Here is a 16,089-nt window from a genome sequence, read left to right on the forward strand (position 1 = left end):
ATTAAATATTTATATATTCATTCAGGGAGTTATGTATATTATGTACATAAACATAAAACAATGTTCTTGATTAATTTCCAAAAAATTAATTAAATATACTGCGCTAGTTTAGATTATAAGTTATATGCCAACAGCTCTTAGCCCTCGTAGAACACATCGGCGTCCGTAAACATTTTAATCGGTTGACCAGCCGTGGCATTATCTGTCTCCATCATTTCCTCATCGCGACAAGATGCCGCTTGAAGTTCTCGCCTAATATCTGGCGTCATCTTGGGATGAGATTTCTTTCTGCAAGTGCATAGAAGTTTCGTTACATTTCGAATTGAAAATTGACTTGTTTTTTTCACTCACTTTAAGAGCTGCAGCAAAGCCTCCTTTTGTTCGGAAGAGATGTCGTTCTTGTAGCGCTGTGCGAATGTCAGAAGACTTTGATGCCACAACACTGGCAACTCGCGTCTGTCGTTCTCGAATCTGCAAAAGTATTCAAGTATTTAATAAGGATTTTTTGATGATAAGAATCAAACTACGCACCTGATGAAATGATGCACGGCTGCATCGATGACACGATACGGCAACGCATAACGTTTGTCCAGGAAATAACGTATGAATATCGAATTGGCACCCGAATAGCTCATCTCACAGATCTTGAGCAGGCAAGCCGATGAATGCAGCACCGGAATCGAGCTTCTGGCCACAATGCTGCCAAAGATGATCGCCTCACGCAACGTACAATCGCCGCCCTCCAACAGTGGCAATATGATGCCCTTCATGAATGCCGCCGGCTTGAATAGAGCACGCTTCAGTGCATTATACAGATGCATATTGAGCTTCTTGTACTCGCAAAGATCATCGCGCACACGTGGCAACAGCACCAGATTGTAGAAACGCTGTGCCATCGCCTGGGACAGCACCGAGCAGAAGATGCGTGTGCCCTGGAACATGGCAGCAGCGCTCCAATTGTGCGGCTCCGTGATGAACAGGATCTGCTCCCAATTACGCAGCTTGGGTATGATCTTGAAGGCCTTGGGAATTTTGCCGCTGCGATAGCGTTTGAGGACATCGCGTACACCTTCGTACATCTCCTTGACTTTGGGATCGATTTCTTCGATCTTTAGCGAACCCTCGTCCGAGATCTTTGTGTGTATATCCGCCTCCTTCTCCTGGATCTTTTGCATTATCATCTGCGATAGCTGCAGGGTGCGTTTGCCTTCTTTGGCTGGTTGTGCGAAACGTTCGAAGGCGGCAACATCATCGTCATCCATGCCCAGATCGGCCATAAAGTCCGTTTCACTCACATCGGGCTCATCCTGTTCAATGTTATCGTCTAATAGAGAGAGAGGAGAGATTTATGATTTATATTCAAACGTCTACAGTTTGGATTCTACTTACGCAAATTGAAGTTGACGCTGCGTTTGGGAACCAAACTTGGAAAGTTCTCCTCATCCATTTCCAGCTGTTGTTGCCTGGCTGCGGCCAGAATCTTTTGACTGCTTTTTGTGTCTAGATTCTGCAAGTGAAGTTTTTCCGTTAAACTTTGGTTTTCGTTGCTTTTTTTCGATTTTAACACTTACCGGTGATTCTTCAGCACGCAACTTGACCTTATCCTTATTTTTGGCTTTGGACACTTTGCCTTCTGTGATTTGTTTCTCCAAGTTGACATTTTTAATTGTCGCCACGTTTGCTTTCTTTGGCTTGCCCATGTTTATATATTTTTCTTGTGCTGCTTGGTTTTTAAAACTTGTCTTGCAATAACAAAAAAACAAAGTGAGCTCGCACAACACGTGTTGTAATCGTTGTTTATCGTGAGTGGATCACCCTGTGGCTACATTCAAACGCATGGTCACCCACATTTCTGACAGCTGTTGTACGCATGTATGCATTAATGTTATCGATGTTATTGCTAAAAAATTAAAGATGATTTTTTGATAGATTGGTATATTTATTTCGCAAAAGATACATCGATATAGCATCGTTGCTATTATTGCAAATCGTTATTTTTCGAATAATTCTCAATCATATATTAAATTAATTTTGATTCTTAAAAAATTGAATATTAATTACTATATAATAACAATTTAGTTATGCATGTATATTCATTGAGCTATTACTTTACGCCGTATTTATGAAGCTTAAGCTGGTATTTGTGGATTTCAAAGAGGGACCTATGAAATGGGACTATTGTTATTATTTAAAATCACTGTGTAACAGCAACTAAAATAAAAGCAACTAAAATTTGTTCAATATTGGCGCCATTGCATTTTTATATTTATTTATGTTGCCCGTTAAGCTGTTTAATATACAAGTGTTGCAAAAAAATTAAGCTATTAAATAACACAATTATTTATATGACTTTAATTCATTTTTTATTCAATTTTTCCAGTTTTTCTACGTATATTTACTGATGTATGCGAAAACATCGAAAGCGGCAATTAAACATCGATTGCCAAAAAAGAGGTAATAATCGATACAAATTTTCAAGATAATCGATTTTCGCCCACCCCTATTTCCCTTACCCAGTCTGTGTTTGACAAGACCGTTTCTTTTTTTTTCTGTGTTGATTGCAGCAAGACCAACATAATGAAGGTGTGCAAAATTTTTGTGAAAAATATTATAATAAACAAAGTGAACAACCAAAATAATGTGTTAAACATTTAGAATAATGCCTAAACTAGTGCAAATAACAAATGATGCATGAAAAACTCAAGTGATTACCTTTAAAATACGCGATAACAATTTCCCGGTCAACATAGGCATAGTTTTTTTTTTGTATACATATATGTGACAACAAAATTGTTAAAGTCCATCTTGGGAACTGATGAATATGTGTGTTTAATTGCAGCTCAACGTTTCCTATCCCGCTACGGGATGCCAAAAGCTGTTCGAAGTTGTCGATGAGCACAAACTGCGTGTGTTCTACGAGAAGCGTATGGGCCAAATTGTGGAAGCCGATATTCTCGGTGATGAGTGGAAGGGCTACCAACTGCGCATCTCTGGCGGCAACGACAAGCAGGGTTTCCCCATGAAGCAGGGCGTGCTCACCCACGGTAAGCATTTCTGAGTAAATGAACAAAAAAAAAGAGTTGCTTACTTACTCAGTGTTGTTGTTGTTTAGGTCGTGTGCGTTTGCTGTTGAAGAAGGGACACTCTTGCTACCGTCCACGTCGTACTGGCGAGCGCAAGCGTAAGTCGGTGCGTGGCTGCATTGTGGATGCCAACATGTCGGTGCTCGCTTTGGTCGTCATCAAGAAGGGCGAACAAGATATTGCCGGTCTTACCGACACCACAATTCCCCGTCGCTTGGGTCCCAAGCGTGCCAGCAAGATCCGCAAGCTGTACAACCTCACCAAGGAGGATGATGTGCGTCGCTTTGTCGTGCGTCGCCCATTGGCCGCCAAGGACAACAAGAAGGCCACCTCGAAGGCGCCCAAAATCCAGCGTCTCATCACACCCGTGGTGCTGCAGCGCAAACACAGACGCATTGCACTGAAGAAGAAGCGCCAGCAGGCTTCCAAGGAGGCTGCCGCCGACTACGCCAAGCTGTTGGTGCAGCGCAAGAAGGAGTCCAAGGCTAAGCGTGAGGAGGCCAAGCGTCGTCGCTCTGCCTCGATCCGCGAATCGAAGAGCTCCGTTTCAAGTGACAAGAAGTAAAGAGAGAAACCACAAAAACCACAAAATGTGAAATGGTCAAAACATCTGCCCACATCGTCTAAGAACCTAATTTGTAGCCATTTGTTAATAAATATGAATGGTAAAAGAAAATAACACAAAAAACACTCCTAAATTCAATCAAAAACCCTTTTTTTTTTGTTGTTCTCGTGCAAATGTGTTTATCCGGCAAAAAAAGAAAAGTGAATCAACAACATTTCTGTCGCCATGTGGATGCTGCTTAAGTGAGGAGTTGAAATTGTACAGGGTATTGTTGCAGTTAAGATGCCGCAAAATGTGGCAGCAGCCGACACACGTGAGTTGCCTAGTGAAGTTCTTGATGCTGTTCAATTCAATTGAAGTTGGATTTTTAACAATTGATTCCCAATTTTATGGGTTTTCACAGAAAGATTTAGTCAAGTTTACAAGTCTTAAATTCAGCTAGCTAGAAATTTGTTAACAACACAGTCCAAGAAGGCTTTTGAATTAAGCCACAAATTCTCTTTAAAGTCAAGGTTCGCTACACGTGTTTCAAAAGTTAGTGAGGATAATTTCTTAAAAATCCGTCCCGATTGTGTAAAGTTAATGTGAAAAATATTCGACAAATAATTTTCAAGAAAGAAAGCAAATTTTAAGTCAGAATATCTTCAGACTCAGGTAAACTAATATTATTATTTACTTTAATAGACAAAGTTGTGATAAAGTCAGATTAGAATAGTCTTCTATCACGCTGTATCTTCCATCTCACTCTTAATCATCTTAGATTGAAAAATACAAGTTTATTTTTGATTCAGTTTTTTATTTGTGAAATTCTGTTTGATAATCTAGCATAGGACAAAACCATAAACATTATACAAATCAGCTACAAAAAACAGAACGAATCGACTAAATGTATATATCGTATATATGTTTCCTTTCGATTTGTAGATCAACAACTCTCTTTCATTTTCATGTGTGTTTGGAATTCTGCAGGTTCTGCAACAGTTCTATATAGTAGTCGTATATATATACTATATATATATATAAATATGTATCAGTTTAAAGCAATAAGAATGTATATATATATATATATATCAATTGGGGAGGCAGTTGGATGAGCTTTCCCGTTTGCCACATGCAACACGTTAATACATCAATCCCATCATCATCTGGCTAATCTAGCTGGAAGTTATCTATTGGCTGTTTCAACAGTTGCAGCTGTTGCTGCTGCTTCAACGGGCGTCTCATAGCGCGCTAATTTGGCCTCCTGATCCGCGAGCAGTTCGAGCAAATCCTCCTGATCCTTTTGCGTGGCACGCAGCGAATCCTGAGCGCCATCGGCTCGCTGCTTTTCCGCTGCCAGCTGCTGACGCAACGTCTCCAGCTCCTTGGTGAGACGAATGTTCTCTGCGAAATACATGTTTGCCTGATACCGCGCCGCATTCAGCTCCTCATCCTGCACCAACGCAACGCCAACAGCACCGTTGTGTGCCGGTGAATCGGTAGAGTGATGTTGTTGTTGCTGTGCAGCTGCCGCTGTCAATTGCGCCTTGAGCAGCGTATTCTGATCGGCCAACTGTGCTTTCAGTGTTTGCTCCTGCTCCAGTTGTTGCTTCAGTTCGCTGTGCTGCTGTTCCAGCTCCTTGGCGGATTGCTGCAAGGTCTGGATCTGTGTGTCCATGCCACGTATGATGCCCTTGTATTGAGCGACCAATGCCGATGCCTCCGAGCTGAGCGTCAGTTCGGTCAGCTCAATGCCATCCACATCGAAGCCGCTCACGAGCTTGGCAATCAACGCCTCCAATCCTTTGTAGAGTTTGCAGTACTCGTAGTCCAGCAGGAGTTCACTGGCGCCCTTGGCACGGATCTGCGCCTGTTTGCAGGCCCGACTGTAGGCCTCGTGACGCGACACCTCGCTCAACTTGTTGCAGAACGTCTCCTGGCCGATGCGCTTGATGATCAGCTGGCTGATGTCTTCGCGTCGCTGATTGGGCAGCGAGTTGTCGTTGAACTGTATGCAGAGGCCCATCAAAAAGGCGCACATGCCCTGGACAAGATACTCGCGTTCGTCGTGCTCATTGGCGCACAGCTGAGCCGTTAGATACGCCATCGTGCCTTGGGTTTCGAGGAGCGCCTTCACAGCACCGGGACAATGTGCCAACCACACGCTGAGCAGCATCAGGAGACCGACCTTGCTCTGGAGTCGATAGCGTTCCTGTTGCATCAGATCGGTGCATTGCTCCAGCAACGTGATGGGACGCACGCCTCCAGGTGTGGCCAGGAGCACACGCAACAGCTCCTCCTTCTGGGCCACATTCTCCACGAGAGTGTGCATTATGGCCACCGCCGAGAACCAATTGGCCAGCGTATCGGTGGAGAAGAGACCGGTGCACAGCAGTTGACCCGTCGACAGTGAACTCACATCGCTGGCACTCGAGGGGAGCAGCGTTTGGACGACGGCGCGTTGACCATCCGAGTTGCGATACAAATAACATTCGAAGCAATAGAGCACAGCGCAACGCAGCGCCAACAGTTGCTTCTCATTGATCATCGACATCAGCAGCACCACGATGGCGGGACGTGGCGGTTGGCTGGGCGCCAGGACACGACTCAGTTCATCCTGATTGTCGCGATCGCCACGCACAACTTCGGCCACCGCATTGATCGTCTCGGTGAGGATGTCTGCTGGCACGCCGCTGCTCATCAGGATGTCACACAGGGCCTGGAGTAGTTGGGATTTCTGCATGACACGCTGACAGGCGTTGACCACCTGCTGTTGATTGCTGGGCGTGACCAGGGCGCGCACCACCTGCAACAGACAATGGAAATTGGAGACCTTCTGCGGTGTCCAGACGCCGTCGCCATCGAGATCATTGCTTGCACTGCCGTTGTTGTTGTTCAGCACGAACATGGGCGCCAAGCGTTGGATGTAGGAGCCCTCTTTGAAGAACTGCTGATTGCTGGAATTGTTCTTGAGCAGGTTCAACAGCAGAATGAGACAATCCTCGACAACAATGCCACCGTCGGAGCAACCCTCTTCACGCACAATATCAAACAGACGATCGAAGGCATTCTCAAAGGCAACAATCTTCTGGATATTCGAGTTGCCTTTGGTCAGTTCGATGAGCAGCAGCAGCACATCGTTGCGTATGACTTCGCGACTGTCGGTGAGCAAATCCATTAGCTTGGACACGCCCATCGGGCTGACGAGTACCAATTCCTGCAGTTCCCGTGTCTTGTTCGCTATCAGGGATGTGATCAATTGAATTGCAGCGCGACGCACACGAAAATCGTATTCATCCAGATAGCCCATGACGAGTGTAACGTGTTCGGGACTCTTGATGAACATCTCGGTGAATTGTTCGCCCACATTGACCGAGACAGCCGGGTTGTCGGCCTCCTCATCGAACTCTTCGCTGGTGACAATATTGCACAGTGTGTCGAGAGCATAGCTAATGATTTCGGCATCTTGTCCATCGTTTTGCAGCACTTGAACCAACGGTGGCATACCCTGGGCACCCACCTCGATGCGGTATTTGCGTGACAGTGCTTTCAGTGCCCGGCAAGCATCGCGTCGATCCTCGAGCAGCGTTGAGCTGAAAACACGATCGACCAGCTTCTCAACGGTTTCTGCTGCGCTTGGCTGTTGGCCGGGCTCGCTGCTGCCCAGCACCGTTTTGATGCCGCTCTTGAGGAACTCCATGCACACACTTGCCCGCTGGCTTGCTGCTCAAATTGTTAACGACGTGTACTTCAATATGTTATTGTTTGGCGTTGATTTCGCTTACATTTAGCTGACACGTCAATTTTTTTTTTTGGGTGTAAAAAGAACGTATGTTATTCACCAGTGTGTACACACAGTGCGCTTAAGAAAATATTACAAATTGCCTGTTAACCAAATGAATGCTATTCACCGAGCCGCTTTACATTTTTACATATAGTTAATATGTGCACAAAGTTTGTTGAAAAAATATTGTCTGCATTTTGCGGTTGTGACACTATAAAAATTTGTCATATTTCGCTTTGTTTATTTTGTGCGTGAACAGTGTGTGCATAGCAAGCGGCAGAAACATATCGAATTGTCGATAATATAAAAGTAAACAATATAATGAATAAAATATTGAATGCATTAATTTAACAAATATGCTCATAATTATGTTATAATAATTGTATTATAATTAATACGTTATTGTGCCTGTGCTAAATATCGATTTTTCGTAGCGTGTTATCGGGCGTTTTTTAGTATCATTCCAGTTGGCGTTTTATAAAAAAATTCTGCGCATAGAGCAATACTGGTTGGAATCGTATTTTTTTTTGTTGTAACATTTTGGGTGTTTTTGTTTGTGTTATGCATTTGTTAACTAAATGGGATGCGGCTTAACGAAAAAATGCAAAACGTGTAAATCGTGAGCATACAAGATGAATGCTGCACAACAACGGCTGCTGCTCCCGCTGCTTCTGCTGCTGCAGACGTCCATTGTTGTTGTGCAGGCAATGTGCCCCACAAAATGCAGTTGCAAGAACATTTCGGAAAATATACAAACGTTGCGTGTGCGCTGCGACGAACAGCATATTGTTAACTGGCAGGAGCTGCAATTCGGCGACGATGTGCACCTCATAAGCAGCATGTAAGTCCACCGCACACACATTCAAAGTACATTCATTTATTGCCCCCCATTTTGAATCGCGCAGCAATGCGAGCAAAAACGCCATTGCTCAAGTCAGCGAAGAGGACTTTAAAACCTTTACGAAACTGGAACGCTTGGACTTGTCATCGAATCTGCTCAGCGAACTGGACAAACACAGCTTTGGCAGCAGCCTAGCAAATGTGGTGCGCCTCAAATTGGCCAACAACTCGATCAGTCATATTTACGAAGGCGCCTTTGAGCTGATGCCCAAACTCAAGCAGCTGTAAGTTTTTAACAATTTGTTGAATGAAAAACTCTTGCTACATCAATGTGTTCCATTAGTGACTTGTCGAACAATCCGCTGGCCTGCGATTGCGGTCTAATCTGGCTGATTGCCTGGTCAAATGCACGCGATGTGCGCCTGCATCCGGCACCCAAATGCGAATCTCCGGTGAATTTTCGCGGTATGCCGTTGAAAAAACTGAAAGTGGGCATTGATTTTCGTTGCGAATCGCTGCTGCAGCCGCTGCTCGAGCTAGTGCCCAAGCAGAATCAGGTAAGCGAGCATAATAGTTCCTCGAAATGTAAACGGATAAATCTAATTTGCACCCCATAGATTGCCTTTGAGGGTGACGAGCTGCAGCTGAAGTGCTATGCGCCCCGTGTAGCAATTGGAGCACCGCGTGAATCCGAGGATTTGCCCACACGTGCTTATGTGTTTTGGGGCTGGTCGGATAAGATACGCCAACAGAACTCCACCGACGACATCATCTATCGCGACCCCACCAAAGTGTTCAACGATGTCAACCTGGATCCGCGGCATTCAACCGATTCGGGCATCTTGAGCTCGATACTACGCATTGGCAGCCTAACACAGAATCACACCGGCATGTGGGATTGCACGTTGCGCAGCCAACAGGCGAATCTATCGCAATCGATTGTGTTGCATGTGGTGGCCAAGGGAACGCTCTATTGCGATGCACTCGTCACGCACACCAACAAGGGCAGCTACCATTGGCCACGGACAATGCGAGGCGAGACGGTGCTGCAGGCTTGCGTGGAGGAGCCGAGCGAATTGAGCAGCGAACGGAGGGCAACACATGCGTGTGGCAACGATGGCAAGTGGCAGCAGTTGAACACGGAGAGTTGTGTTTATGTGAGTGAAACGACGCGGATATTCGAGCAATTCGCCAAGGTGAATTTAACGCTAACGAAGGGACAAAATGCGCTGGAGATTGCGCGACGTTTGCACAATTTCACGCACATACAAACGCAGCTGCACAAGATACGTGATCCGATGGATTTGGAGTACATAGCGCGGACGCTGCTCAAGTATTTGGAGCAGCCGCTGGAGGTGCATCAGCAGCAGGAGATAAGCTATCTGCTGATGGACATTGTGTCGCAGCTGTTGACGTTGCCGGGCAAACTGTTTGAGGCCGCACAGCGTGAACAACAAACGGGCCACAAGCTGTTGCACATTGTCGAGGCGGCAGCGTTGCATCTGGAGACGGCAACCGAGACGACGGCGGATGGCGAATGGCGTCAGCGACAACGCAACATTTTTGTGGAGTTCTTTAACATTAGTCTCGAGCAATTTGTGAGCATGTCGTGTGTGTGGCTCGATGGCAGCCAGCGTGGATTGCAGTGCAATAGTGCCAACGATACGATTCCAATGTACGAACACGGCGACATCGATGCGGCAATCCAATTGCCGCAACAGTTGCTGCACGAACTGACGAATGTGAGTGCAACGAGTAATTTGCGATTGATGATAACGCTGCATCGCAATGCGAAGCTGTTGCCCGAACTCTTGAATGCCACACAAACGCTGTCCTCAGCCATCATTGGTGCACGTCTCTACAGCAACGAAGGAGAGCTACTCGAGGAGCAGCCACATTCGGAGCAGCAGCAACAACAGTCGATGCTTGAGGAAGATGTCTATCAGCAACGCATCACAATAATGCTGCGTGCGCATCCGTATCACGATGCGTTGAGTGCACCGCAGCCAGCGTGGTGGGATGCCGAAGAACAGGCGTGGAATACACGCGTCTGCCAGCAACACTATCAGCATCGCACACTCTTGATGTTCAGCTGCAGTCGCAGCGGTTACTTTGGCCTGCTGCAGCGTACCGCTTACCTCAATGATTATCGCAGTGAACTCGCTGGAGCGAGGTTTCGTCACGCTCCCCTCGCTGTTTATGTGGGTTGTGCTGTGTTGTTTGCCTGCGCCTGGTTCAACATTGTCACCTTTGTGGTCTTTGGCTGTGCCATACGCATCAATCGTGTGCAACGTCATGCTTTGGTCAACACTTGGCTGGCTCTCGCTTCGCTGTGCTTGGCCTTTGTGCTCGGCATCTATCAGACAACGAGTCAGCTGCATTGTCGTCTCTTCGGACTCCTTCTGCACTATCTCAGCCTGTGTGTGCTGCTCTGGTTGTGCGTCAGCCTGAGCAGCATGTACAAACGGTTGAGTAAATCAACGACAGCCACTTCGTTGCCACAGCACACGACAACGACAGCCACAATGGCAGCCTCGCAGCTTGGAGGGATTGCAGCCGGCGCTTCGCAGGAGCCGCATCAACGGAAACCTATACTCGGCATCTATCTGGTTGGATGGGGCATTGCTTTGTTGATTTGCGGCATCAGCAGTGCTGTGAATATGTCCGAGTATGCAGCTTATAGCTATTGCTTTTTGCACAATGCAACCACGTTGAATGCTTTGCTGGTGCCCGCTGTCATCCTCTTGATATTCAGTGGCATTCTGGCGCTGTGCATTTACTATCAACTCAGCCAGCAGGCGGTGAATGTGCTGCAACAACGAGAGCAGCAGCAGCAACATCAACAACAGCTGGGACAGCGACAGTATTCGGATAACAACACTCAGGCAACGGAACACATTGACTTGGATTGGCTGGATGCGAATGGTTGTGCCACAAAGGAGGCAGCGCCCAGTTGCTCAGCGTTGCAGTTGCAACTGCAGTTGCAGGAACAATACAGCACATTGAGCAATCCGTTGAGCAGCATCGTCGATGATTACGAACGCTCGAATATGTCGCATCTGCGTGGACATCTCAGCTTTGTGGTGCTCTATGTCGCGGCATGGAGTTCGGCGGCGTTGTATGTGCACAGCGAGGAGCAGCTGTATGTGATGTGCTTTGTGGCCAGCTGCGTGGTGTTGGGACTCTTTCTACTCCTCTTCTACAATCTGACGCGCAACGATGCGCGACAAGCGTGGACGCAACATCGCTTGGCGCGTGTCAATCGGATGCTTGTTGCCGGCTACAACAATGGAGCAGCAACAACCGGAGGAGGAGTTGCAAATGGAGCTGGACCAGCAGCTGGGAGCAGCAGCGGCGGCGGCGGTGCTGCCATGATTAGCAACTCGATTGTGGCCTACAAAGCGACGGCAGCAACTGGTTCGCTATATGAGGCAAACAATTCAACGGGTTCGCGTTCGAATAGTCAGTGCAGCAACAAACAACGCAGCAGCAGCGCTCGAAGTATGCGCAGCCAAACACGCAGCAATGGCCAATTGGATTGCACCACACAGCAGCTGTTGAGTGCGGCATCTGCTAGTGGCAATGGCCATGGCATCACCATCATCAATAACAGTAACAATGTTGGAAGTCTGGGTGCCACATCGTTGCTGCATGAGAGCAGCATTCCCAGTGCTGAGCTCTTCTACAATCCCAATCAGATCAATGTGGCACGCAAGTTCTTCAAGAAACAGAAACGTCTCGCGAAGCGCAACAACTTTGAGCTGCAGCGTCAAGCGTTGCCACAGCAGTTGCACAGTCAGCACAGCTTGAGCGATGCCAGCTCCGAGCAGCTTTATGCCCGGCATCACAATGCGATGACGTTGCTTGCCGGTGGCAGCAAAGTGAACAATACGAATTTGCATTATCGCAAATCTCCGACAGCGTTGAAGGAGGCGCCCACACAGCTGGAGGCGTTGCAGTATAAACGTTGTTTTGTGCCCACAACGAAGATACTCCAGGCGAACATTTATACAAACATACCGGAGACATTGACGCCGCAGCATGAGGTGATTAAGCTGCGGACGAGCGGAGTGCGAACGCCTTCGTTGTTGGATGAGACGTTGCACGAGCATGAGGAGCATGAGGATGAACTGTTGACCACGCAGGAGGATGACGATGGCAGTTCGTTGGATGAGCATGCTCCGCTCTATGCCAACACAATGCCAGTCAGCACGGTGGAAATCTTTCGCAGCACCAACAACGGAGCAACAACATCAACGCCTGTGGCCAAGAAGCAGCCAAGTTTGGAGGCCATGAACAGTTTGGGTTTGCCGGAGGTAACAACTCCAAAGCAGCCGCATCTCAACAGCAGCGCAGCGAGCGAAACGCTTAGTGTGGCAGAAGAGTCTCCATTGCTGCAAAAGCATGAGATTTATGTCTCCAATTCACTGCAGGTGACCAACAGCATACGATTGGAGGATGATTTCCCCAGCGTGCTTATACGCTACAGTCAACAGCAGCAATCGAAATCGTTGAACAACATTAGCGATATGCTGGCAACGAATGGAGAAGCCGCTTCAGCTGGCGATTCAGCTGCTGGAGCAGGAGTTGCTCTTCCCCTCGAAGGCAGCGCCAATTCGTTGCAGAATCTGCCACAGTTGCAGCAACCGTTGCAAGTTGATGTCGCTGCGCATTTTCAGCTGCCGAATGGCACGCGTTTGCTCTCGGCGAGTCCGACGAACGAGAGTGATCTGAACTATCAGAATTCGGAGATTAGCATACGAAGTCATGGTTTGTATGCGCCACAGGCGGATAACGATTTGAATCTCACGCTCACCGATGATTTTCGCTGCTATCAATCGTCGAATGCCAGCGATGCGGATGTCGACATTCTCAACGAGTTTGACGATGAGTTTTTGGCCACCAACGAACCGCATTACAATCATCATGTGGCGCTGCTTGGCAACAACAGCAACAGCAACAGCAATAGCAATAGCAACAGTGGAGCTGGCGAAGCTGCTGCCGAACAGCAACCAGACGAAGATGATGACGAAGATGAGGATGAAGACGGAGACGGAGATGTTGTGGGGAATGTTGCCACCTCTGACGTTGGCGAGTTGCAGCACGATGACGATGAAGATGAGGAGGCCATGAATCATTCAATCGATGAACTATACGAAGCCATCAAATGTCGCAGTCCGCTGAAGAGCTGCAGACCCACACAGTTGCCGCCAATGCTGGGGGAGACGAGCAGCAGCAGCTCGGATAGATTACGCAAGACTGACACAACAACAGCAACAACAACAACAACGATAACAACGAGTGGAGCAGCTGCTGAGGGTGTGAATCTGAATGAAACTGTCGAGGATGACAGCAGCCAGAGCAGCGTCATCTCGTACATTGATCCTAGAGCCAGCAGCGAGCAGCAACAACAACAACAACAACAACACAACAATCCCAGTTAGCTGGACGACAACTAGACTAGAGCTGCAGATGCGAATGCAGATAGAGATGCAGATAGAGATACAGATGCAGATACAAAAGGATAAAAAGATGCAGTTGCAGTTGCAGATACATATGGAGATAAAGATGCAGTTGCAGATACAGATACATATGGAGAAAAAGATACAGATACAGTTGTAGTTACAGATACAAAAGGATATAAAGATGCAGTTGTAGCTGAAGATACAAATGAAGATAAAGATGCAGTTGCAGTTGAAGATATATATAGAAAGCGAGATGCAGATTCAGATACTGATGCAGTTTCAGATACATATGGAGATAAAGATTTAGTTGCAGAAGAAGATACATATGGAACTAGAGATGCAGATATAGAAACAGTTGCAAATACATTTGGAGGAGATAAAGATGCACTTGCAGTTGAAGATACAAATGAAGCAGATACAGATGCAGTTGCACATACTTATGGAGATACAGATGCAATTGCAGCTTAAGATACATATGAAAAGAAAGATGTAGATAGATACAGTGGCAGATACAAATGAAGATAAAGATGCAGTTGCAGTTGCAGTTGAAGAAACATATGGAAATCGAGATACAGATGCAGTTAAAGATATTCATGAAAATAACGCCAGAGCAAAGCTTGCTTCTGAAGCCAACTTCTTACAAACTTAACGCAGATCTTCCTGTATATATGTGTATCTCATTAGACTTGACACAGATCTTCCTGAAGATATAACTATATCTATATACAATAATGAGCAGACTTGACATAGTTCTTCCTCTATATCTATATACAATAATAAGCAGACTTATAACATCATCCAAAAATATTCAAATTAAATCCAGAATCAAGTGCAACTTGACAAAAGTTTAGAACAATATACAATATACAAAAATGACAGTTGTAGACAAATGCAGCTTCCAGATATTTATATAAATATTAATAATAATAACCCGGTTTATAGATTGATCGAATCTAATATACTATGTAATATGTACAACAATATTTAGTTTAGAGCAAGAAGTTAGATAGAAAAGAAGATGACAACAAATTACAGAAAAAGCAATATAGAACTGTTGTATCTATATATCTCTGTATCTTAGCTAACAAAAGTACTCTACAATAATATCTATCCATATGTATCTTTGGATCTCTTAGCTAAGAAATGTATCTACGATTATATTTATTATATCCATGTGTATCTCTGTATCCTTAGCTAAGAAATGTTTCTCTATCTCATTGCAATCTGCAGCCAACTCACTTCACTACCCAGATCTACAACCCACACACATTTAGCTAAGTTTTAGATACACACACACACACACACACATCCCCTCAATAGAATTATAAGGCACAAAACACTCACACACACCTTTTAAATAGTATTAGATTTGTACTTTTTTATAACGCTTTATACATAGTCGGTAAGCAATGCAAATCGTTCATATATTGCTTTATACATATAACCTAAACTATCGTATAACTATTACTATTACTATCAACTATCGGACTATCGTTCAATCACACACGCCACACACATTTAGCTGTACACTTGTAGTATTTATATTATTATTAATAATATTATTACTATTACTATTATTATTATGGCCTACACACATAGTCTGTAATCGCGTCATAACCTAATGAGATTATTATTATCCATCATCGAAAGAAACCACCCAAAACAACAACAAAACAACAACAACGAGATCAACAACAAACTCCAGATCTAATTAATAGTATTGAGAAATGCAGTGTTTTTTTAAACGTGTTAAATTTAGTAACTAATACTTTCTATATATGTATATGTGTACGTATTTTGTATATTTACAATCTTAAGTGCGAATATAAAATGTTTATAAATCATAGCAAAATTGTGGTTTCTCTTTTTGCATTAGAATTTTTCTTATTTATTTTTTTAACAGCAGAGAATTCTTTGGAAAAGAAGGTAATGTAGAGAATTTAATTCATATTTTGATGTCCGAAACCTCTTTATTTTATTTATTATTTAGTATTCGAACTTTTATAGAAATATTTAGAATTAGGTAACAACAAAAGAAGTTAAGAAAGTAATGTAGAGAATTTCATTTAAGTTTTAATGTTCTGGAATACTTTTTACGAAATTTTGTTTGTGCAATTTTCGAAATCCTTGAAGAGATAAAAGTACAAGAATGTCCTGTCAGGATACATTAGGAAATTGTATAGTATTAGTTTTATTTATTAGTTTTGATTATTAGTATTTGAAATTTTATATAAATATTTATATTTAGTAGATAATAATATAGTAATTAACTAATTATAAATTTACGTATGCCAAAAACTCAGCCGATAAATAAGTGGATTTTATATTAAATTCCTTTATTATAATCTAATTATAAATAATTGTAAAATACAC

At 44.7% G+C, this 16,089-nt stretch overlaps 4 protein-coding genes across 4 annotated transcripts; 2 read left to right on the plus strand and 2 right to left on the minus strand.

Annotated features, from left to right (window-relative positions):
- Positions 1-5: 5 nt before the first annotated feature.
- On the minus strand, positions 6-1,804 carry LOC132796611 (bystin). Its single transcript, XM_060807849.1, has 5 exons — positions 1,572-1,804; positions 1,390-1,507; positions 532-1,324; positions 352-471; positions 6-288 (listed from the first exon to the last, which is right to left on the minus strand). The coding sequence occupies exons 1-5, from the start codon at positions 1,698-1,700 to the stop codon at positions 138-140; spliced, it is 1,311 nt and encodes a 436-aa protein (XP_060663832.1). The 5' UTR covers positions 1,701-1,804; the 3' UTR covers positions 6-137.
- A 676-nt stretch (positions 1,805-2,480) lies between these two features.
- Positions 2,481-3,781, plus strand: LOC132796973 (small ribosomal subunit protein eS6). The gene is made up of 3 exons (XM_060808360.1): positions 2,481-2,583; positions 2,840-3,044; positions 3,113-3,781. The coding sequence occupies exons 1-3, from the start codon at positions 2,578-2,580 to the stop codon at positions 3,646-3,648; spliced, it is 747 nt and encodes a 248-aa protein (XP_060664343.1). The 5' UTR covers positions 2,481-2,577; the 3' UTR covers positions 3,649-3,781.
- Positions 3,782-4,436: 655 nt separating this feature from the next.
- Positions 4,437-7,635, minus strand: LOC132796968 (general vesicular transport factor p115). The gene has a single exon (XM_060808353.1). It carries the CDS (start codon positions 7,325-7,327, stop codon positions 4,814-4,816), a length of 2,514 nt encoding a protein of 837 aa, XP_060664336.1. The 5' UTR covers positions 7,328-7,635; the 3' UTR covers positions 4,437-4,813.
- Positions 7,636-7,890: 255 nt separating this feature from the next.
- Positions 7,891-14,006, plus strand: LOC132796965 (adhesion G protein-coupled receptor A3). The gene is made up of 4 exons (XM_060808350.1): positions 7,891-8,252; positions 8,317-8,535; positions 8,595-8,808; positions 8,869-14,006. Exons 1-4 carry the CDS (start codon positions 8,044-8,046, stop codon positions 13,693-13,695), a joined length of 5,469 nt encoding a protein of 1,822 aa, XP_060664333.1. The 5' UTR covers positions 7,891-8,043; the 3' UTR covers positions 13,696-14,006.
- Positions 14,007-16,089: the final 2,083 nt, after the last annotated feature.

The sequence above is a fragment of the Drosophila nasuta genome, chromosome X, assembly GCF_023558535.2.
Source record: "Drosophila nasuta strain 15112-1781.00 chromosome X, ASM2355853v1, whole genome shotgun sequence".
Taxonomy (NCBI): domain Eukaryota; kingdom Metazoa; phylum Arthropoda; class Insecta; order Diptera; family Drosophilidae; genus Drosophila; species Drosophila nasuta.